The sequence below is a fragment of the Mchenga conophoros genome, linkage group LG5, assembly GCF_057382185.1.
Source record: "Mchenga conophoros isolate Kocher_MC1m ecotype Shallow Benthic linkage group LG5, M_conophoros_male_GT1.1, whole genome shotgun sequence".
Lineage (NCBI taxonomy): Eukaryota > Metazoa > Chordata > Actinopteri > Cichliformes > Cichlidae > Mchenga > Mchenga conophoros.
Genome location: NC_140530.1, coordinates 30,958,715 through 30,983,402, shown reverse-complemented (window position 1 = coordinate 30,983,402; position 24,688 = coordinate 30,958,715). Strand labels below are relative to the sequence as shown.

Here is a 24,688-nt window from a genome sequence, read left to right as displayed (position 1 = left end):
GGATTAATTTGTCTTCATAAGCAGCTGCATTTGGTCAGTTGGTTAATTTTAGCAACAACAAGGCAGAGATTAAACTGTGATGAACATCATTCCTTATACAAACTGAGTGTAACAATGTTATTTTGCTTTTGCAGTGATACACGTCATGGTGTAAATTACATGGCATATGTTAATCCACGTGCTGTACTGTATCATCTGTATACTAGCAGTACAATCTACACTGATCCATATAAATATGAGGAAGTAAACAAGTTCCCATCTTGGTAATGGCATCGTGCACAAAAAATACTGTATGAAAAATGGCTTTAAATTCTTTGGTGTAAGTTTAGCCAACTAAAAAAGGCTACAAGATTACATGGGCACAAAACAGTTTAAACAGTCAGGACTGTAATGTGTTATATTGCTTTCCCCTGTTTCATTACTATCCTTAAACAAGACCCTAAATCATAACTGCTCCTTGACAACTGCTCAGTGTTCAACAGAGCTGATAGTGACATGACACGAGAAACTGAACCAAATAAGCTTTAAAGAATTAAAATTAATACTGAGCAGAATTGAGTTTAGCTTATTGGTGCAGCCCTAGTTTCACATGTGGCCCCTTGAGAAATGTGATTGCCTGTCCCTTTTGCTAGCAAACCCCCATAAGCAAGGTTGCTCTGACACAAACTAACCCCAAAGCACCGGCTAATGTCAACTTGAATATTGAACATCAGCACATCTGCTCCTTGAACTCTTGATGTGTGTTCTGTATGTATTTCTGTATGGTCTTTCAGAAGATTAAAAATTGGTGTTTTTAATGCGTAAGTAAGCAATTGCTCAGGATAATTGTACTTTTATGCAGTACACATGAAATCCAGTGGGCACATCAGCTGTGTAAACCTGGATTAATGCTGCGTCACCAGTGACAAGGTCACTAAAATGTCAACCACAGGCTTGTTCTTCCCTCCCTGATACATGTACAATACTTTTAACACTTAAGTTACGTGTCATTGGTGCGAGACTAGAAAATCAATTTGTGCAAGCATCTGTTGAGAAAGCTTTGCTCTATCCATTCCTCTTGTGGACACTCAATATTAAATTGTTTTTCTCAGGTTTTCAAGGTTAAAAGAGAACAAAGTGAAGGGAAACAAGGAATTTTCAGTATTCCCAGAGGCTTAAGAGCAACATAATATTTCTAAAACATGAATAGATGCACAAAAATTCAGTTAGACAACTTTAGTGTCAAAGCAGTTTTTCTTTGCCTTGGAGCCTTATACACTGCTGGTTCACTATAAGATCAATCCACTGACGTATCTGTGGTCAATACTGATAGATACAGAAGAATATGACAGAGCTTTTCTCAGTTATTCAATCTTTTTTGTACCCTTTTCAATGAAAAGAAGGGTAAAAGATCATGGTTAACAATATGCAGTACCCCCCACCTCCCCACCCCCACCACCACAAAAAAACCCAACCTTTATTTCACAATGTTACAATGTTATTTATATTTTTGCCATTAATCATCACTGATATTAGAGAAGAGATAGGCTTATCTTAAATGTAGCTTTTTTATGAATGCATGACAGACTAAAACGTCTACTACACCCATACAAACATTTCAGGGCTTTTTACACTGTCAAATGGCTGTCAAGAGACTCTGGGGATCACGTTTGAGGATTGGGCATCTGCATGACTGCCCTCAGCAACAGAGTGGCCATTAAACTCACTGGTGGCATTGCTCTAGCTGAATTTCAATGTGAACCATCTCCATTCTAAATGTCTAAAAGCCCATTTCTTCTGAACTGCTTGGCAATAAATCAGCAGGCAGTTACGCTCTTGCAGCTGTGAGACAAAAATATAACAATAAGGAAAAAAACACCACTACAACTGAATGACTAATATCAGTTCAAGCATTAGTCATTTAACTAACAAAAGGGCATGAACAGAAGAATGTCAGCCCAATACAAAATGCATACCCATCACTTGTATTTCATTCAGGAGTGAATGAACAATTATCAACACTGTCGCATGAATTAAAATGTTTTTGCTGTGATAAATAACCTGTATCACTGGATCAGATACCACGAGCAGGAACAGGGGCCTGCATTCGGTCTTGGTCATGGTGGCCTGTTGCCAGCTAAACCTTAACACATTTAACTACTCAAACACTGGAAATCACATCACACATGGATGATAAGTCTAAAACGAACATAGGTGAAAAGACAGCACCAATAAATAAACATTTGAGGATAAAACGTATAGAAACCAAAATGTAAGCAAGTAAAAACAAAATACTAGTGTTTTTTTTTTTAACTGAGAAGTGTTTTATGCAAAGGCAGAATCTGAAGGCAGATTGAAAGGATAGTGCAGAGGTGAGCACACCATAAAGTATTCCCTGTTTTACTCTAAGTGGAAACATAATGGGGGAAAAATGGACATTGTGCTGGGCTGGAGCAGCTAGCAATTAATTATGAAAATGTTTACTGAAGTTATAATTCAAGTGAAGAGTGGGGTTATTTTCTCTTAGTTGCAGCCAGAGGACTCTTCTTTTCTGAATGAATGCAGGTTTAAGGCATTTCTTACTGGCTTCACTTTTAAGAGCAGAAGGCTATGTTTGTCTTTCAACAGCCTTATTTTGAACTTTAATGCATATGGAAAGTATCTCAGGTACATGAAACTACTGAGGTAAGATGTGAAACTCTCTAGTGACAGCTGGTGGGCAGGTGTGGAATGACAACAAACATTACATAACTTAATCACTGCTTCCATATAAATCCAGATCTTTGTAAACCATCATAAAAAAGAAAGAAATTGATCTATGGTTACATAGTAAAATCACATTCCTCAGCCTCCCTGGAATGGTCTGCACGAAGGGGGATCGCAGTTTTCAACCAGGTTACAGACCACTTGACCAGCTCTTAATCCTCTCCAGGATATTTAAAGGTCTGCTGAAGTTTGCCCAACCAGTCTACATGTGTTTTGTAGCTTTGACGAGCAACAGGGCAGACTCAGGACATACTGGAAAATGCTGGAAAATGCTGGCTGGGGAATGCCTTGGTGTCCCCCTGGATGAGCTGGAGAAGGTGGCCAGGGGAGTGAGGTTTGGGTTTCTTTGTTTAAACTGACATGTCTGGAACTGGATAATTTGGAGAAAATGGGTGGTTGGATATTTATAAACTTCTACATTGTGGAAACAGCTAATTTATTTATAACAGACTTCTTTAGGTCAGGAATGATCTACAGATCCAAATATGGGATTTACAGTTTTTCCTTGTCACTTATATCACTATATTTATTTGAATACAACAGCAGTAAAATGGACATGGAGCAGTCAACTGTATCAGTATGTTCCAGTGTAGGAAACTGTTTCTTAGAAAAGCATCAAACTGTCCATGAGACAGAAAATATTTCATCATACTGTGAAAAACAGCAGTGCCATTAAATTCTCTCAGTGAGATGTAAAGCTGAAATGTGTTTACAGAAGACAATTTACGCTGCCTCAGCTTTTAGAGTTTTACAGCTCTTATATGCTAACTGTGCAAAAAATATCCCTTTTTGATGAGAGAGCCTTTCACCCCTGTCAACACGATGTCGCTGCAGACATTTCAGTGAATGCAAAGTTTGAGCAAAGAGTTATTATTAGATCTTCTGTGATGAAATGAGTTAGATGTTACTGTCATCTTCCTGTTATTATGGGCAGGTGTGTGCATGGCCAATTTTTGTTAAACTTGTGAACCAGTGTGTGAATCTGTTATCATCTTGGAAATAGACACTGACATTTCATGCATGACAAAGCCACTTTCTTAGACATTTCACACGACCCTCATTCTCCACAGGTCTAATTTGCCATGACCCTGCAACAACCGTGGTCTAATTACATTTACCTGTTAGAGAAAATCCCATTTGTTGAATTCAATACACGCTCAGAATTAATCCTCTTCTTTACATTATGGGTTGAGACTTGAATGCACCTCAGATACTGATGTTATAAATATGTATAAATTGAAAAGCTAAATAATTAATAAACTTTCCTTTCAAGAGGACAGGTGATCTGCAAGGGCATTTTAACACTACACCAAAACTGTGCTCATGTTCATTGTAGAAACAAAATACTACAGGAACATAAATATACATAAATAAAGACCAATGTGTTTACACTTCTATATATTTATACATCTGTCTGTCTATCGATATATCTACATGTTCATTGCTAAATTTAAAAAAATTAACAGATTTCTAAAAGTATATAACATGATAGATATTTTTTCCTGGATATGTCTTTAAATGCCAATTAAAATAAACAGCATCACATTTTTCAAATTTTATACTTTAAGATACAACCAATCATCATTTTTAACACTATAGGAAGTGACATCACGTGTTGACAGCGTGGTTCAGGCACGCCCCCTGCAAATAACGAGAGGGGAGAGGGCATGTGATAAACTGTGGTAGATTCAGAGGCAGACGTTGGATTGGCATGGCTGTGTGCAGCTCAGCACTGCAATCTACATTCACGAGGCTTCTGCCTGGATATTTGGATTCTCTCTCACACAGCTTTGATGCAGGGCTTGACAGCGTAACACAGCATGTTGCAGGGCACTGGGAGATAGAGAAGGAATAATAAGGGGAGACAACCTTACGAACACTTGAGCAATGTTCCGTGAGCTTCTCTCTTTCTCTCATCAGACCAACGGGCTTTCCTATACAGAGACCTGGGTCCAATGGAGGGATGTAACGATGTTACTCTTTGCTTGTCATGCTTGAATCAGAGCTTTGTATTATATCCTTTTGTGTCAGAGACCTTATTGTCTTTGTCTGTCACTGCCGCCAGATCAACTGTGGGGTAGTGTGGCGGACAGAGCCTCCTCCTCAACCCCCCTCTCCCTTGTCTGTGCCCCCGACGTCTCTTCATTCCCTGCTCGCTCGTGTCTATTTACCACTCTCATTCTACCCTCCCCTCGGTGTTAGAAGCAGTCGTTCTTGCTTTCAAGCTACCTACTGCTTACTATCCTCCTGTCTTTCCTCATTCAAAGCAGGCAGGCTATTATTTTATCCAGGCAGCTCGCTACATGATCCCTTGGAAAGCAGCTTTCAACGCTGCTCTGCCATCTCCCAATTCCTGAGCCCTTCCAGAAATTCATCTCCATAACAAAAGGATGTTTCTCCAGGAGGATTGATCCCCTTCACCCCCTTCAGTCACCCCTTTCCCTCCCTTGTCCTGATCTCCTGCCCTCTGACCCTCATCCTCTTGTTCCTAACCCCAAACCACCCTCTCCTATTTGTCCTAACCCCAAGCCTCTTTCTCCCCTAACTCATTTCCCCCCCTTGACCATGTTGCCATGTGTCTGCTGGCTTCAGCTTATCCTCATCTTGCTGTCCTCTGTCTTATGGACCCGGGGGGAGAACTGCCCAGCAACCTGCTTGTGCCCAGATCCTCACACTGTGGACTGCAGTGGCCGTGGGCTAACCAGTTTACCCGATGAGATCCCCTTGGATGTGCGGAGGCTTTTGCTGGCCGACAACTGGATAAACCGTATCCCCTCTGACTTTCTGGTTCTATACAGTGACTTGGTCTATCTGGACCTCCGGAACAACTCCCTTTCCCACATAGAACAAGGGACTCTCAGCACCTCTTCCAGGCTGGTCTTCCTGGACCTTGGCAGCAACAATTTGACTGAAATCCCTAAGGGGACATTTGGGGAGTCTCGGAGTTTGATCAAACTACGACTGGGAAACAACCCATATCTGAGCAAGGTGAGTGAGGATGCTTTCCTGGGCCTCACCTCTCTGAGAGAACTTGAACTGGAGCGTAATGCGCTGTCTACCCTAAAGGTGGGGGCATTGAGTCAGTTGCCCTCCCTGCGGGTAGTGAGGCTTGAGGGCAACCCCTGGGTGTGCAATTGCAACTTTGCCAACCTGTTTGCATGGCTAACGGAGAACAGTAATAAGCTTCCAAATGGTAAGTAACAAAAAGAGCCATTTTCTCTTCATGTGTTTGACCCAAATAAACCATATCTCTTTACAACATTCAACAGTATTATGGAAAATCCATTACCACAACACTTCTCTGGTCTATTTATGTTTTCCCTGTAGGAGAGGAAACCCCCCTCCCTCTCCCTTGTTCTAATTTTGTGTCTTTTTTTCCCTCCACCCCCACAGCCTATAATGTGTGAGACCAAGTGTGTAATACGAAACAATAGCACTCATTTGAAAGTGAAAACTGCGAGGATAGTGTGTGTATAAAGTTAATCAATTGTTATAGAAAGCAACTTGAAATGCAATATTGTCTGATTTGTAAAGAGAAATTAAACAACTCACATTAAGAATCTAACTTGCTTTTCTAATGGTTTCACATTTGAATATGTAGATAAGCCTGACCTATATCCCATGTAATCATCAGCATTCATTTGTGGCTTATATTTATATTGGCTATATAATATTTAAGATAATATATATAATTCTCGCATAATATTTGCTATTTAGTTGACAATATTTCAGCCATGTAACCTTTTTCTATGCCACTGACAATCAGACTCTTCCTCCTGTTCCTGTGCTGATTGCTCTATCCATGTGAATTTTAAGGCTCATAATATACACACACTGTCTGCCACTGATTTAGCCTGCAGCGTTGAGTTAGATAACAGGACTGAAGTTTTGGAGGCTTTACAAGGCAATCTCCATGTGTGCATGCTTATCTGAGGAATAAAACAAGACAAAGGGGGTCACCATGTCCTTTCAGAAGTATTATACGCAGGGTAAGATCTTCTTACATCATGAAAGCAGAGCTAATGTATTCTAAAGGGAGTTGCATGGTATGTCCCAGATAAAACAGAACACATTACCATTGTTTGGCATTCTGTTTATCAGGCTATATAAAATATCTTAATCGCAATCAACATTCTCACATAAGAGACAGAAGGTTTCTCAAAAGAGAAGACTACTGCACTCGATCAAAAAGCTAAAATAAACAAATCTGACAGTACATGAACTTTAAACTGTGCTGTACATCTTCTGAGAACTTTGTTTGAATGTGGCTCACAGTGGGTGTATTTAAAAACAAAACAGCAACCAAACCTGTGAATACGCCACAAAATGTTCATGAACAGTTTATTGGGTTTAAAAATGAAGGTGTACAGTTACTGTTAGGGTGTAAAATGTTGCCCTGCATAAACAAAGAAACATGTTTTATCAAAAGCCTGAATAACAGTGTGGTTCAAGATGGGGGTTGTAAACTTGCTCTCGTCTCTTGAATAGGTTAACCGAGAGAAAGAAGATATGAGTGTTTGCAGAAAAAAACATGCGCACATCCACATGAGTGTTTTCAAATTTCCAAAGCTGGAACCTTTTTTAAGGAAGTATGACCTTAGATAGTTTGTTTTAAAAGAAACTCAATTGTGTTTCCTGCGTGTATACCTTGTTTTTAGATGTAGCTTAGTTATTGTTCAGTTTATTTCATTTCATTATATTTTTGACAACTAGATTATTTTTCAATTGCTGTTTGTTCTGGTTAAAGCCCCAAAATACTCATATGGTTTAAGAAAAGATAATGATTTGGGTTTGACATTAATATTTTGTCAGACAGTCGGGTAACACCCAACCCCCCTCACCCTGCCAGCTGATGTTCTACCTTGCCCTCTTGTGCAGACAGGATATTCAGATAGTGGATATCCTTTCCAGAATTCCTATTCTGTAATGAAATCCATGGTTAATTATTAAAAGATGTAGTCCAAATCAATGCCAGCCTGCCCTTATGCCTTATGTGTGAAATAACCCTCTCTAAAATTGTGAACTGACTGGGTAACACTCTAATTCAGCTCCCTCCCAAAGTGGCTGGCTGTTACAAACTGCTGACACCTCACAAAAGCAAACTTCTAATATACATTTAGGCCATGGTGTACCAAGCTATTGATTCTGCTTCTGTGTTCTTTTTTCATTTGCCCCAAATTTGCAAGTTTAGGCCTGTGAGGAAGCAAAGTTGATAAACTGGCAAGATTACCCAATTCCCCCAAGCAGGAGTTTGCAAATGCATTAATCACAGGCTCTATGTGTTGTCAACTCCCGGGGATAATGAATTGCATTAGCAGCGCTGGCCTTACCTAATATCACACATCACACTTTATTTCCATCGCCAGTCGACATTACCTCCATTCTAACCAATTTCTGTGGGACAAGGTGATTTGAATTTCCCTTATCAATCACTAGAGACCAATGTCTCCACCTGAATCTAATGCTTTTTTAAGGGGCTAATGGTTAATCGTTAGAGATCCCATGGCACTCTTTGCTTTTTCAATAAAAAACATTGTTTGTTTGTATGTCACGATGCCAGATGAATCAGTCAACACAGTCAATTGGACTGATTCAGAGGTCTGGACCAAGGCAAAAGCTGGCCAGACAGACATCAACAACAAAGAAAAAGCCAAAGGCCTGGCCAAGCTGCTGTCATGACTGCCAACTGGCCCCAAAACACACTCTCAAATTCAGTTCGTAATGCTTATCTCACCTCATCAGCAGCTTTTACATTCCCATCAGAAAGTGTTTGTTTTCTGGCCCCAGCAGCTTGGACAAAACGCACAGTCAAACCTAATAGTAAAGACTTTAAACTAGTCTATGCTCAGTCTTTTGTAATATTTTATCATGTCTGGAATTTACTTTCTAGTGTTAATAAGACCAAGATAAATAATATCTTGGTGAAAGGGATACTAATTATACTTTATTATAGTCTATTGGAAAACAATGCAAATTAGTACCAGTCACACAGGACAAGTAACTGAACTGAAAATATCTTTCCAAACAAGTTGCTGTCTTATTCTGTGTTTAGTATATAGAAGCGGCTTTGTGTATCGCATGATAGAACTACACAGCTACCAAAATACTGTCTGTGGATTATATGTGTTGTTATGTTCATGTATGTCACTAACACCTTGAATGTGTTTTTTGAAGTGAGCAGAAGTTTATTTTACATAACTAAGTTTTCTCATACAAATATAAAGAAGTTAAGAACATATTGCAGGAGAATTTGTGGTTATAGTGAATTGGACTTACAAACACGGTTCACACATGCAGGAATCAAACTGCCAGACCTAATTAACGTAATGGCTGAGCCCTCGATCATGGAAAAATGCAATGACCTAGTCTCTGAAATGCTGTATTGGAAGTGGTTACACAATAAACAGATGGACACTCATTAGTGAATGAGCTTGACTTGGTAAGCGTTTCAATATGTATCAACTCTAACAACCATCATCAGTGTTGGCGTTTCCACTTAATGTCTCACTCATCTCAGAGAAAATCAGTTACAGAGACAGAAAGTAGAATTTAAATTCTCCATTAGTGCGCTCTTTTCACACTTGTGGGTGTTGCATCCTCATGTCTTTTTTTTAATCAAGCAGCAAATCAGGTAAGTAGCTACAAAAAATAGTTTTTAAATTTGAGAATGTTGTCTCTCTTACCAGCAAGAGCTCAATAATATTAAAAACAGAAGGGCTAAGGCTACTCCAGTGGTATCCCAATTAAACACTACATACTCATTTTAATATTCACTGTCATGTGGCTTCAGACTGAAACTGAGTGGTGTTACTGCAAAAAGGGTAGAATAGAAAAACAAGCAAACAATTATGTGCAACTCTATGCAAATAGCTTGTGATAACATCATTTGCATGACGACATAAAAAAACGCAGCTGCTACTGGAAGTGTACTAGTACCATGTGATAACAGGAGCCGTGATGAAAGTACCATCCGAGTACCAAGTCATAGTCTGCTCCAGCTACGCAGATGATAAGCCACAAAATGATGTTGAGAGAGCAGGGGAAACAAGGCATGAAACACGAAGGTGAAAAAGAAAGTCCAGCTGAAAATCAGTGTAGCTCCCTTGGTTTTGTTCCAATAAACAGAGGACCTAGAAACACTGAAGAATGTGTTTTTGTTTTCTTAGCAATTCAACAAAGACCACAGAAGCTAGACTGCTGCAGGAAAAAGCCTTTCACTAAATTTTAAATCAGAAATCCTTCTCCGGAATTAATATAGAGCACTAATAGTATCTCTCTTTCTGTCTGTCGCGCTAGCTCAAACTAATTTCAAACTTGTAAATAAAGAAAAATTGTAGTGCTATTTTATGTTTTCCCTAGGTATCGATGACTTCTTTGGTTAAGACCTGCATAATGTAGCAGCTGAAGAGCCCATGCTGTAAACTGGATTCCCATTTCATTTTTCACCTCTTGATTTCCCCTGTGATTTCGAGTTCACAGTACAGCGCAATTTCGTGTTTGCATAACAGTGATTACTGCAGGCCAGCATGATGAGTGCTTGGAAGGTGCATCAATTCAGGACTTTTTGGATAGAAAAAAAAAGTTGATGTGCAACATTGATAAAAATTATTATTGATTTTTTTTTTTAAATTAGTTAAACCAGACTTACCATTTCTTTATACAAAAACCATCAACTGTCCTGTTGAGCAGCCAGCTGATTAGTCATATATATCAACTTTTCCATTAAAAAAAAAAAGAATTAGCACCATTTAAATGTCTAGTTTTTAGCCAACAGTGAAGTTCATGAATGTTTCAGTGGAAGGATGAGTGTAAACATGATCCACTGCTGTCTCCAGTGCTCTTGGGTTAAGGATGAACAAAGGCCATGTATAATTCACAGTGACACAGTTCTACAGCACATTGGCCAGGGTAATTGGAGCTAGAGCTGCCTACAGGGCAAGACAGGCCAACTCTCATGGGCGACGGTAGACTGGATCTGAGCCTCGTCATGCAGTTGCTATCAACACTAGTCGTGACCTAAACACTTTCACGACAAACTAGCAGTTCATGTGACAGGGTCAAAATCAAAATATTCCTTGACAACGTATCAAGTATCTCCTTTGAGACCTGTTTCCGCACTCCAAAGCACAGTCTGAAAATATGATGCCACTGGCTCACACTCGCATGTTGCCATACTACCCAGCATGATCGTTTGCTATCTTTACCGTGAAGAGAAAATATCTGTTCCATTAACACAGACGGACAGCTTGATTTATCTTGGCCTAATTTAATGTTTATTTAAAGTTGGGATGTGAAGGAGAGAGTACTGGGAAGGGAAAGCTGAGTGTGAAAGGTGGACAGGATTACAAAGTGGGATAGCATCAGACAGAGCTCATACAGAAGCAGAAAGGGATAATCTGCCAGTGTCAGAAATAAAAGGTGAAAAGCCAAAAGCATTATCTCGCTGCGAGTGTGTAACATCGTGCATGATAGATTTTTTTTTTGTTCATCTATGTGGCCAACTGCGAGGCATAAATGACATACATGACTTGCATATTTAACTGTTTTATCGGGATGAATTATGACAATAGACACATTGCATTGTCAGTCCAATGACATAGTGGAAATATATCTGCTAGCATTTGCTTTTAAACAGTCACCTCTGGTGTTTGGGAATAAGCAATTTCAATTGTTTTTGAGATGAGATGTTTTAAACATTCCCATAGTGCAACGATGTCTCTGAGTCTACATGCAGAAGGAATCCCCTTCTGAACGAGTCACCCTCACCCCACTGTCACATACGTGCTCGTCATTTTGTGCAGCTGTGCATTCACTTCACACATTCCACACTCCAGTCCCTGCTGCTGCCCTTTTCTTGCATACATCTCACCATTTTCTCCCAGATTTCCTTCAAATTCTTTGGAGGATTAGAACTGAATCATTTTTCAGTCGCTCTGCAATTATGCCTGCCTTGTTCTATTTACATCCGCTGAATATTGGACTTGAATGGCACATTCATCCCGTTTAATACAGCAGGGAGGGGACAGTTTTGTTAATCGTTGTCGCAGCTGGAGTATTCATAGAGAGTACCTCGACACCAGTATGCTATGGCCAAATGAAAGCTAACTACTATACATGTGCAGATGTACTGATGGGGTAATTTTGCTTTTAGCCTTTGGTGCAGAGATCAATCTGGACAAAGACTGTGGTGTTGAGGGAGGGAAGAGAAACAAGCCTCTGATATCATTCTGCCACAGCTAGGTAGATCAATCACGACTGAGACAGCAGATAGCCCGTCCTGTTGACTGGCTATAATCCTAAACATAATCCATCAACTGTCCGTGCCAGGAATGTAACATAGCTGTGTGGGCCGACATACCTGATAGTGTAAGGATCTGATTTGTGTCAGTGCACAGTAGCCTGCTCCTTACACGTGTTTTTGAACTCTGAAAATTGTACCCCGTCAGCTTACTCACTTAACAAGCTGTCATTGACTCACTGCATGGACCTAGATACTCTGTGTATTTTAAAACACCATCTTATTTTTCTGCCAGAGTAAGTGTGAAGTTACAGTTACTAGAAATCATATCTTTATTAAATGTTTTGCTGGATTCACAAAGAATTGGGCTTTAAACATTTAAGAGCATATGCTCAATCTAGGTTGATAATGTGCATCTTTGTGTTATCCCCGGGCAACAAAACACAGGGACTGCAGTCTGTATTTCCAGATACCTCATTGTTAAACATATTTACACTGGACAAGACAGGTACCAAATTCAATTACAGGTATAAGCAAAGGAAACAAAGCTTTTTCTCTCTGTCTCTCTCGCTCTCGCTCACTTATGCAGTTGGTATCTGTTAACTGTATTTGCATTGCGCTTACTTTTTTTTTTTTTACTTTAAACTAGTTGTATAAATAGAAAAGTCAAAAGAGAGCCTCATCCTTTGAGCCTCTTCCCAGAAGTGAGTTTAAGTTAGTCTGGCTCTCTTGGGGTTTCCTGGCTTCACTGAGCCTAACATTGGATGTCCTGGATAACTGCTGTCACAAAGCTTGTTCCCAGCTCCCTGTATTACTCCAGCTATAACAATGCTTATGTGACAAAAGCAGAGTTGTTTAAATAATAGATACTACTAAATAACTGTGAGAAATAACTACTGAAGCAATGAGTATTATATTAGATGAAAATGTATTCATTTATTTCAGTTCAATTAATAAATGTGATAAATGCATTAAATGTGTTTTAATTACAGGTGAGACAAATACAAGACTTGTGTTGCTCTGAGCTGTACCCACACTCTAAGAACTAAAACTGACATTTACTTAAAATTTTTGAGGCAACACTTTTACACTTAAAAATATTGAGTAGATTGGAAACCAGCCAAATCTGTTCAATATACTCGATCAATTAAATAACTAATTCTTAAACATATTAAGTTGAAATGAATAATTGTAGTTGTTAAACAAACATGAAAAAAATGAGTAAATAACATTGACGTACTTGGTCAATGTAACTGAAATATAGATGGTCAGTTAATCCAAAACTTTGTTCCATCTATATTGTAAGCTGAACGTAATCAAAATTGTACTTCATATTAAATATGGTAAATGGCCTGTATTTGTATAGCACTTTACTTAGTCCCTAAGGACTTTACACTGCATTCAGTCAACCACCCATTGGTGATGGCAAGCTACATTGTAGCCACAACTTCCCTGGGGCGCACTGACAGAGGCGAGGCTGGCAGACACTGGTGCCACCGGGCCCTCTGACCACCACCAGTAGGCAGTAGGCGACCGAGACTGTTGGTGCCGGGGCTCGAACCGGCAACCTTCCGATCACACAACGAACTGCCAACTCTTGAGCCACGATCACCCTCTAACATTCAAATATGAATGTTATTGTATTTCACTAGTAGTCTAAGTCTAAAAAACCAAACAAACTAATATGTAGTTGTGTGTTTCATAATACATGCATAAAAAATGACCACATGTTAACATTTTTCCAAATGAAAATTTAATTTTCATAAACATGGAAATAACTCGAAATGAACAAGCACTAAAAAGGCAAGAGCCTTTTACTTGAAGGATAAATGCAAACCAGGAGAGCAAACACAAAAGCTCAGAGTATTTAAAAAACAAAATGAACAAAACAATGAAAAAGGCTCACGGTACTCAATTACTCTACGTTATTGTATTTTACTTACACTTTTTAGTTGTAAATAATATTGATTTGAATAATTAATGATTTTAGTACAAGATACTGATGAGTATAGATACCTATTTCTCAAATGTTTTGATTCAATTTTAAACAAAAATATTAAGTACATGCAAAGAAGTTATGCTGTGAACCACATACTGAATTTTTTGTCTGAGATAAATGTAAATAAATACCTTAATTTAACACAAACACATACGTTAACACTTTAGACATTTATTTCAACTTATCAAACTCAAATAATTACTAAAAGGATATTCATAGATTTTATCAGGCTCATCTAACTTATATTTATAGTGATATTTACTAAGCCTCTGAATTACTGCAGAATAGGAGGAATGTGATGGAATACATTCAAATTCTTTATCATAAAGGCTGTAGTGATGATATGCTCATACAGTACTGGGTGGCTACACCCTGAACCTGACCCTGTTTAGTTACAATGTTTGACACTTTGGATCATTTTTAACAAAATCATGATTTTGCGCTGTTTAATAAGATTTGAAATCTCAGAGTGAAACCATAAACTCTTCACTTTGGTGAAGAATCATTTGTTTTACATTTGTGTATCATTGGAGTTTGTGGCCATTATAAGGAGTGCAGGTTTAAGGTTCTTCTGCACTGGCTTGACTTTTCATAACTAAGAGGCTATTTCCATACATACAAGTCTAGAGTCTGTTATCGTTTTATAAGAGAAGATTTGTTTGCACGTAATTTCAAAATAATGGATTATAATGGATTTAACTGCAGTCAGTTGGCTGTAGCATTGGTGAGATTTTGGCTGTAATTTTATCCCATGGGAGAACAAGCTGGGATAATGTTTTTTGCTTTTAATGTTAGCTCACAGTAAAATAGTAAAAAGTAGTACTACCAGGAAGAAGATAAGTTTGCCGTCTCTTTCTACCACTGATCTGTTTTCTAAATCCATTTTGATAAATGTGATAATGCTGCTACTCCTGCAGGGGCCATGTGTTCACCAGGATAATTTTAGTCTCAGATGTCATTAATCAAGCATCTGAAAGAGGCAAGACCAGACAAAAATATCTCAAAAGGCAAAGGCGAAGTCTCTAAGGTGACTGGTTATTTGCAATGCAGAAAGCACATTGTGAATATGAATGTAAATCGTTTGTTTTATGAGCAAATGGACAAGACAGGCAGTCTTTGTATGTGATAATTATGCTAGAGGTGACTTTTCATTCAGCATGACTGCTGTTAACCAGTTAATGCAAATTAATTTGCATTCTACCCATGTCTATTTTTTGGAATATACATCGATGGTGCATATTAGATAAAACAGAAAACAAGATGCTTCTTTATACAAAAACAATTAATTTCATAAACCTGTATATTAAAGGAGGAAATCACACTCTTAATGTCTATAAAGTAGGTCCAAGCAGTAGTTTTGAGTACTGTCAGAGAAAATAGAAATGTTGGAAAAAAATAACAATTAAAAAAAAAGAAAAAGAAAGAAGCTCAGCTGATTTAAACTGCACTTTGCAAATTTCAAAGTGTGAGCCATGTGGCTGGTTACGCAATGCAATGCTTAGAATAGTGGATTTTGAAAGCATTAAAAGCCAACAAAACGTTTCAGCTCATACTTGTCATGAAAGGAGATTAAACATCTCTAAATACATTGCGACCTTTATAAGGCCAACTTTGCCTCTTCAGCACATGCATGTCATGCAGACAACTTGAATGAGCAGTATTCTCACAGGCAGTGAAATATGAATTTGTTTTGATCTCTGATTCCCAGAGCATATGGCCGACATGTCGTGGACGTAATGATGCCAGGAACCAATATGCTCCTCTTGAGCTACATAAGGACTGATGGTATTGGCTTATTGAAACCTCTTGATGCTGGGATTTTGTGATGAAATTGAAATACATAAATGTCGTGGTTCTAACAGGTATAATACATTAATATGTACTGTCAGAATTACTCCCAAACATGATGACTTGGATGTGGCATTTTTATGTAAGTCTAAAAAGAGCAGAACCACCAAACCTCATTGTTTTCCAGGCTATAATGCATTCATAAATTGTTTATACATTTACACTGGAATACATTAATCATGATGTCTGTAAGAAATGTGTTTTTTAATGTTTTGTCTGACCTATTGCGGTCTAGCACAAGTGAAGAAGGTGCTTGGAAAAAGATGGATGAAAACAGAGGAAATGAAACTAGATCAAAATATGTGCATGATTATTGACATTTAGATTTCGTACTTTGTTGTTAAAAGGTTTAGTGACAAAGACCCTTGCCGGAGATGGAGATGTGGACAGAACCTTATGAAAAACCCAAATACTGTGACAGTTGCTATTTAAAATAACATTGAATCAAAATAGTGTATTTAATATGTATGAAACATAACTTTTTTCGTGTCTTGTAATTTTGGGTTATTGTTATCTTGATGACATGTTCCATAATATTTATGTCAGCTGACATGTAGGAGGTTTTTATTAGATTGGTGTCACTAAGTTTCAACAAGGTCTTAAACAGTGTAACTAACACTCTAACGAGTCAGTCAAAGGACCAGCACATATTTCCAATTATATTTACATTTGTACATTTATATTTCCAACTCGCTTTACTTTTGAAGGTTATTTGTTCCTTTACAACAAAGTTGTATACATTTAACAATTATTTAATTGATCATCACAGATGTTTTAGTTGTATTATTAACATTCCTCTAATACTTTACCACAATTTAAATGTAATAAATTAAACACCACATAAAAAATTTCATTTTGGTGCAGAATTAAGGTATTTAATTGAACAAACACACTCTCGGGCAGTACTGAAAATCTTCAGTATGCTCCATGTTGTGCTGACTGTTGAGCAAAGATCCAGAATTGATGTACTGCCAAGTGTGTGCATTTGCATGCACAGTATCAGTAGAAAGTAGCCACCCACATTCTAAAGATTTATCTCTACCCACCTATAAACTAACACTTGCATCCATATGTCTAGTTCTTCACACAATATATTGTCAGAGGTGGAAAAAGTACATACAGTCTTCATTAAGTAGATTAGGTAGATAGTAAAAGTCTCTGTTTGCTGTTACCAAATTGTAGACTTAGTGACTTTGCCTCCATACCTAAAGAGGGATATGAAAAGTGGATTCAGTGGGTGAGGCAACCATAAGACTTAAGTGGAGTCTGAATCATAATAATTGCACCAAAAATGCCGTTCCTGATTTTTCTGGATCATTCCAGCCCACTGTAATTCTTGAGTACCGCTATTAATGATGTCTAAATTATATGTTTTTACCTATTTTACTGATGCTTATTATGTGCAACAAACACAGCTGATGAGTACACCAGTAGGATAGATTTTATATATTATTGTTCCCTCCATTTACCTTGTGGAGGTACAGGAAACAATAACTCCCCTCAAATGGCTTAAGCCAAAAGTATTGGGCCTTTTTTATGAAAATTTAAGTAGAGTAGATATTTGTACTAAAATGTAGGGAATAAAAGTAACAAGTTGTCAAAAAATAAAAATAAAAACTTAAGTAGAGCACAGAACAGAACAAAATATTTGTAATACGTTACTTTTCCCACCTGTGCACATTGCCAGTATTTAGTTACATTAAATTTGTTGATGTATAACATTTGCAGTATGAAGGTCAAGAAATACAAAAAGAAAGAACATTTCTAGCACCTAATTAGAACTTGTATCAAGTTAATGTCAAATGTTAATCAAGTTCTCATTAAAATAACTTGAATACCTGACTCTGTCAGCATGAACACCTTCCGTCTTTAGTGATAGTATCAGTGGCCTGTAATCAACACATGCGTGTTAAAACTGATCCGAATGATCCAGTGCTGATGTCATTTGTAATCACGAGAGGAAAAGAAGACTCTGATAAAGGGCTTGTATCCTTGAAATCCAATAAGCCACAGTCACTGTCCTTTCCCATTTAAACAATGTCTGAACAATAAACCACGTTAAAGTGACAAAGGCACAGAGAGCAGCACTCACTGATTTATCACGGCTTCATCTTGAGATGAGTTTGGTCAAGGTGCCCCTGTCTGAGACAGTACCCTTTGCTAATGCTGTACATCAGTGGATTTTTGAAGTGCAACAGAGGTCATTATTCAACAGCGTGTGCATTCTAAGAGATCTACCTTGTGCAGCTAGCAAATTAAATTATTTTTAAAATTATTTTCATTCACCAAACCATTTGAAACTAATGCATTGATCATGAAAATGGGCTGCTTTCACAGCACTACAGCACACTAGATAAAATCAACCATGTCTCACTAATGCATATACTGTATCACTTTGCTTCACAGTATTTCAGCTGTATTCCAAGAGTGAACCTACAGTCATGGTGTGGGTGGGTGTACTGTATACACAGTGCAACTTCAACTCATAAGTGAAGACTTCTGATCGACCTTACAGTTATTAAATCAGCTCCCACACTTAGGAAGAAACCGCGTTACCCTGTTGAACTGAGATATTCCACTATCTAGAATTAAAGGGCTTCATACAAACAGGACAGCTCAAACTATGCTCTCCACTTTTCTTTGATAGTCTTTAGTTCTGAGCAGGTGTGGGCTGCATGAGCAGTAGATCAAATGCACATCACCTTTAATTTTAAACTAGTGGGGAGTTAAATTAGAGTTCTTGTGTTTGTGCAGTGCATATAGTGAACTGTATTAAGGCCTACAGTACCTGGACTACGTGCTAGTTTTTTTATATGATGTAAACTGTAATGTAAGTACTGCCATAGAATGAATTTGTATAGAAATGAATGAATGTGAGGTTCAATGTGTCTTGTTCATTTGTATAATCGCATTTACTCTCTCTATGTAGGGGTCAAAGGTTTGGAGTGCTCCCTCCCTATGGATGGCAGACGTGTATCCCTTACCCAGCTCTCAAAGGACAGCTTCCGTGAGTGCCAGGCCACCCTGACTCTAACAGACCTTCTTATCATCATTTTCTCTGGCATCTCAGTGTCTGTGGTGGCAATTATGACCAGTTTCTTCCTGGCTTCAACTGTTCATTGCTTCCAGCGTTGGAGTAAAGGCACTAAGGGGGATGAAGAGGAGAGTGAGGAGTGAGAAGGACTTACTTTTAAAGAACTGCGCGGCCCTTCTTCTTCCAGCAGTGAGAGAACATAGAAGACAATGTGTGCCCCATGCCGTTTCCTTTCTGGCCAATATCCAGGACTGTTCAATGGTACAATCTTGCCCTGTTAAGGCTGAAGTTGTTTTCTTTGCACATGGACTTCTGAAATATGGTAATAAAAGACACTGGAAAGGAATGAGTCCTATTAAAGGTTAGCGTGTGTGCTGCACCACTTGCAAAATGCTATTATAGAGATCTTATTTTTGGCTGTTAGCGCTTGTGGTCATTTATGGCCACTGGCTCTTGGCTCAGTGTTATAAGTCTACACAAATATGCCAAGACCTTTATATAAAAAAGAAAAGAAATAGATAATAAAAAAAAGTGTTGCTGCAGTACTCTCGTATTAGTCTTAGTCATACCAAAAATCTTTCAAAATTTAGTCATGTAGGACATTCAATCCTGGAATCTGAAATCCTGTAAAAATGGCTTCAAAGTTAGTGTGACCCTTTGAATGATTTTCACTGGGGTTTTATCTGAGTAGGCCAGAATGCTTGATCTTGATTCCATAAAAAAGGATGTCATATTGACCAGTGACCTCGATATTTAACTGCCTATAACATGATATGCTGGCATATCCTGCCATTTTCTCGAGTCTCTGTTGGACAGCCACTCTCACTAACATTAAGACGTTGTTCACAAGCACTGAAGAAGGCAAATACTGTTGTTCTCTCTGCATGTAGAATTAGACTGTGGCAGGGATGTCAGCTCAACAAGCAGGATTTGGGTAATTATGTACTGCAGGCGGAAAAAGCTTCTAGTGGGTCTACACATTCTAGCACATATTTATTACATAATCACAAATTTATGTACAAAATAAAATGGTGTAAAGTAAAACAATCATAGAAATCAAGAGGACATACTGTAACTTCCTTAGATTGATACTTGTGAACTGTGTAGAAAGAAATTCATAAAATATCAACAGCATAATCAATCAAATGAATAAATTATGGTAAATGCAATATAAAAATAGAATCTATGTAGAATTATTGTGTTAAATGATGCACTTTAAATGGTGAACCTAATTTTGGCTAGTCCTCAATTACAGCAAATAGACTGGTACTGTGTTCATCTGCCAAAGGTTCAGATGGAGGAGAAATTGCATATAAGGACTTTTGCTTCTAGTGAGGTAAACATAGCTCCCAAATCAAAGCCAAATCACACTGTACACACATTTTACTTCAACAGGTATAATCTCCAAAGATTTACATTTTCTTCCATTCTGTCTTACTTGGTTATATATATGACAGTGTTCAACACTTACGTTAACAGGAAGGTCACTTCAAAAGAAAAAGGGAACGAGGGTGACAAGCAAGAGTTTGGCTTCTTTAGTAATAAATAATTAAACATCCAGTAATATTTTAAAGATATCTTACATCTTGCTGTACCTTTATTAGAAAGTTTGATATCTTGCATTAAAGTTGAGGCTTTGATATTTCATATCAAAATTCTTATGGCTACATTCAGACTGCAGGCAACAGTGTCCAAATCAGCAATCAGTTGAAATACAAACTTTTTAATTTCTGATTTAGACCAAAATTCTCTGGTAAATGTTAGACTATTCTTTGACTGGCTGTAGTGGTGTTTGGCTTTGCGTGTTTCTCCAGCTTTTGCAGTAGCACCCCGCTGTGTCACGCACGTTTTAACAGTCCAGTGCCTGGTAGTTAGTAAGGCATTCTTCAATTTTTGTTGTTGTTGGCAAACAGCTTCTAGGTGAACTGCCAAAACTTTCTGGCTGTAGCATTAGATAGTACAGCGAGCTGGTAGAAAAAGTAGAAAGAATGTATATGTGAAGACAAGACATATTTGTTCTAACAATTTAATGACTCTTCAAAAAAAATTTAAAATCATGACCAGCCAGAAGAGTTTTTGCAATGCAAACTCAATCGAAACAGTCATGTCGGTAAACACGCAGCTTTTATTTCACTCTTAACAACCCAGCCTTGTTGGCAGGTGATAAAACCCAACTCTATGTGCTTTTTCAGGGAGCAGATGAGGCTAAAAGAAAGTGAAATCCAAAAGGAAAAGTAAGAATTAGAATTTTTTATGATATGAAAACATTGCTGGAATATTTCATCATTGGCGGGGATAGTGTTAAGAAGCTGGCTCTCTTTTTCCTCATCCTTGTTGTCATCCTTATGAACTATTTGGCTTCCACTGTACATCAGCTTATAAAAGAAACACTATGGCCTCAGTGGCCCATGTGTTTAATTCTTTACAGCATGCTGCATGCAACATTTTTGTTTTTGTTCTTTTTCAAATGTGGGTCAGTTTAGGATGGCGAGCAGTTCGCCGTGGAATTAGAAATGTATTTACTATTTAAACTGGCTATTTAAGTAGTTTTGTGAGCGGGCACGCAAGCAACGAACACAACAACAACACAACGTCAGATATGAGCATTAAATCTGAATTGAGCGCTAAAGCTTGCAGTGTGAACGTGGCCCGGCTTCATGAACAGGATCTGTATTCAAAGCAGCAACAGTACAGCACATTCCAAATTTAATAAACTTATGCCCTGAATTTCATGGATGTCTTTTTGCTAGAATATTTGCATTTTGTATATTTAAATCCTCCATTATTAAGATATGGAAAGCAGAAAGCTAGACTCTTTTTGCCACCCAAACTGAAGGTATATTGTACTGCTTCTTACATTCTTGTAAGGCATGAATAATTCAGTAAAATTGAGATATGTAGCAGAAAGAATGTCAAGCCTCTAAATGCAAACAAACAGCAGATAGAAAAAGAGCCATGAGAAAATAGTCATTGTTTCTGTGTGGTTAAAAAAAGTTAAAAAGGAATTCTAAATGCCTCTGTCCCCTTTGAAGAAGTCATAGCCCTGAATGTGCATCGTTTTTAAGCACATTTTTGCAGAAACTGACAAAAAATTAATGTGGCCTTCTTTGTTTTTTGTTATTTTTCCATTTGTGTAGGCATCAATAAAAGCACAAAGGAAACTCCTATGATCCTGGTACACACTCATGAAATTTGTGTTATCTCATACTGTTTGTTGGTACCAGCCTGTAATGTCACATGTTGTGCTGAAAATGCCACATCCTTATAAACAATGTGATTTTTACTGTATGGATGTTGTTTATTTGCTAGATTTGACACCATCTGGTACACTTTAAAGATATGATTATTATAAATTTATATAAAATGACCTCTGAATAAACTCCTTTCATAAATTGTCCGGTCATAACGGTAACTTGGTATGTCAGCAGGCCTGTCAAGCTTTGGTTTTCTATACTGAAGTGGTGTGCATGCTCTACAGGATGAGCAACAGTGCATATCTGCAGAATATAACAAAATAAACATATTTTTGTGGGTTTACAGATTCATATCTTTTCAGCATTGCACTTAGCCAAGATTGCACTATATGAGAATTTAGAGTTCTAATGGTAGCACCTCCTTCCTGCAAACGGGGAATTTGATGCTTATCAACTCCAGCCAAACTTATGTTGGCTACTGCTACATTTGCCAAATTTCTGTTCTTCTTTTTCTCTTTTTCATGGAAAAGTAAAGCAGGGTGTTTGAAAGTCGGAACAACAATTCATAGCACTAATCAAACTGCATGGTCAAAGGTTGTTTCTATAGTAAGCAAACATTTAAAGGTTTATGTAAGAACAAATAACACGTATTGTGTTTTTTTATTGTAACAAAGGTCTTTTTAATTGGTTCTGAGTAGCTTTGTACACAAAGTGCTGCTAATCTGAACATATCTTCCACACATGTCAAGTAATCAGAAGCTGAAGCCACATTTGTAAGCTAGCTATGAGAAGCATACTTTTATATTTCCGTGCAGTGAACGACCCAGTCCTTCAGAATTAAGATCACGTGTGATTTTTTGTCTTTTGCTGTCATAACTTTAAACAGCAGCATTGCAACAATGGAAAGCTTGACAGGCTTGAACTAATCAATTCTTTTTTGCACCTGAATTTCATTTCCAAAGTCTCCAGTTTCAACTTTTTGTGGCAGTTTCTATTAAATAACAACATTTGAAATTGCTCACAGCCACTGGAAAGATGTCATTAGTTGCAAGTTCACATTAAAAGAGTCTATTGGAAGGACTTTTAAAGGAACTGAGTCTGTAATTGTAGATGAGCATATTGACATATTCAAGAAAAAAATGACACCATCGGATTAGCTAAATGGGATTAAATTAGCCGAATCATTTTTCCGTTAAAAGGCAAACTACATTCCCAGCTAATAACAACAGACACATACCTAAGTCAAGGAATCAGAGGGAGGCTTTTGATACATATCATTTCCAACTACTATGTAGTTACTGTACATTAACAATTTATTTATTTAGCTTAATTGTTAGTTTAAAGCATATGTTAGCATGGCAGTTTCCTCTCCCTTACTTGTTTAATTAAGTAACAATATCAGCACATTACAGCATGCACTGTTGAGTTATCTGCAGTATAAACTTCAGATTCATTTCTATTTTTCTATTCAATTTCTATTCAAAATCTGTCCCCAAAATAACATTCTGGCGTTGTGCACCCTGGAAAGCAGAGGTAGTAGTGGCTGCTCTCGTACAGTGTGTCTCGATATTGCTTAGAATACCAAAAAAAGCCATGTTATGTTTTGTCAGATAAATGTCAGTAAGGCTTAAATCTAAACTGGGTGACAGAAGAGAGTGGTGACAATGCTACTGCTGCTGAATGCATTTCCAAATGTCAAACAGATACTGTTAAAGAGATCATGTGTGTAGCTGTATTTTCATGTTTCGTTAAAAAAAACAGTAATACTGCTAATAAAATCCTTTCTTTTCTGTCTTCTGGTCTGTATTTGTAAAGACACTGTGTTGTATAAATACAGATTTAAAAAAAGGATATTCATTTGCTACTAATGAAATATGTTTAATTTTCCATATACCTCTGATACAAACCAAATTGTACTGGACAAATAATAAACATTTTAAAACATTGTTTGCCTGCACTCGTAAAGAAAGCAAGGGGAAGGGTGTGTTAGTGTAAAACATCATTTACGGAAGAGGACCTCATTCAAATTCATTCGGATTTTTCTGTGTCAATCACATGCCATCTTTAGTGGAAATGTGATTCGTCACGAAGCCTGCAAAGTCTTTAAATGACCCCATAATAATTGTGACTGTCTTCCTTTCGTTTCCCTGGACCTGACAGCTTTTCTCTTGTCACAGCAGCAAATGAGGAAGGCTCATCTGTAAACACTGCACAGTGTGTTATTTCACACAGCAGTGTTATCACACTGCAGGTATGCAAATGGCTGCACTATTTTTGGAAAGGGTGTTAGAGAAATTAGAGACTTGGGAGAAAAATGAAATACCATATGCTTGCATAACAAGTATCCAGCTTGTTCAAGTACAGTATCTGTCAGTGTGAGCTTTCTGCATTTGGACAATTGTGCAATATGATGAAAGGATAAAAAAAAGTCAGGAGGATTACTCAACATGCAATGCAATTCCATACTTTTACTGCTTTTTTTGCAGCCTTTTTCCTTTTTTTCCTCTATATGCACGGCTCAAAGGAGTAACCTCTTTGGATGACAGAGGTTTGCATTTTCTTGATCCCTCATACTCATGATTCATTTTTCCATATTTTCCCCAGCATGTGCCTTTGTCATGTTCTCTTGT

General features: G+C 37.7%; 1 protein-coding gene across 1 annotated transcript; it reads left to right on the top strand.

Moving 5' to 3' along the window:
* The first annotated feature begins 4,420 nt into the window (after nt 1-4,420).
* On the top strand, nt 4,421-24,003 carry lrrc38b (leucine rich repeat containing 38b). The gene is made up of 2 exons (XM_085274834.1): nt 4,421-5,938; nt 18,760-24,003. The coding sequence occupies exons 1-2, from the start codon at nt 5,311-5,313 to the stop codon at nt 19,005-19,007; spliced, it is 876 nt and encodes a 291-aa protein (XP_085130960.1). The 5' UTR covers nt 4,421-5,310; the 3' UTR covers nt 19,008-24,003.
* Nucleotides 24,004-24,688: the final 685 nt, after the last annotated feature.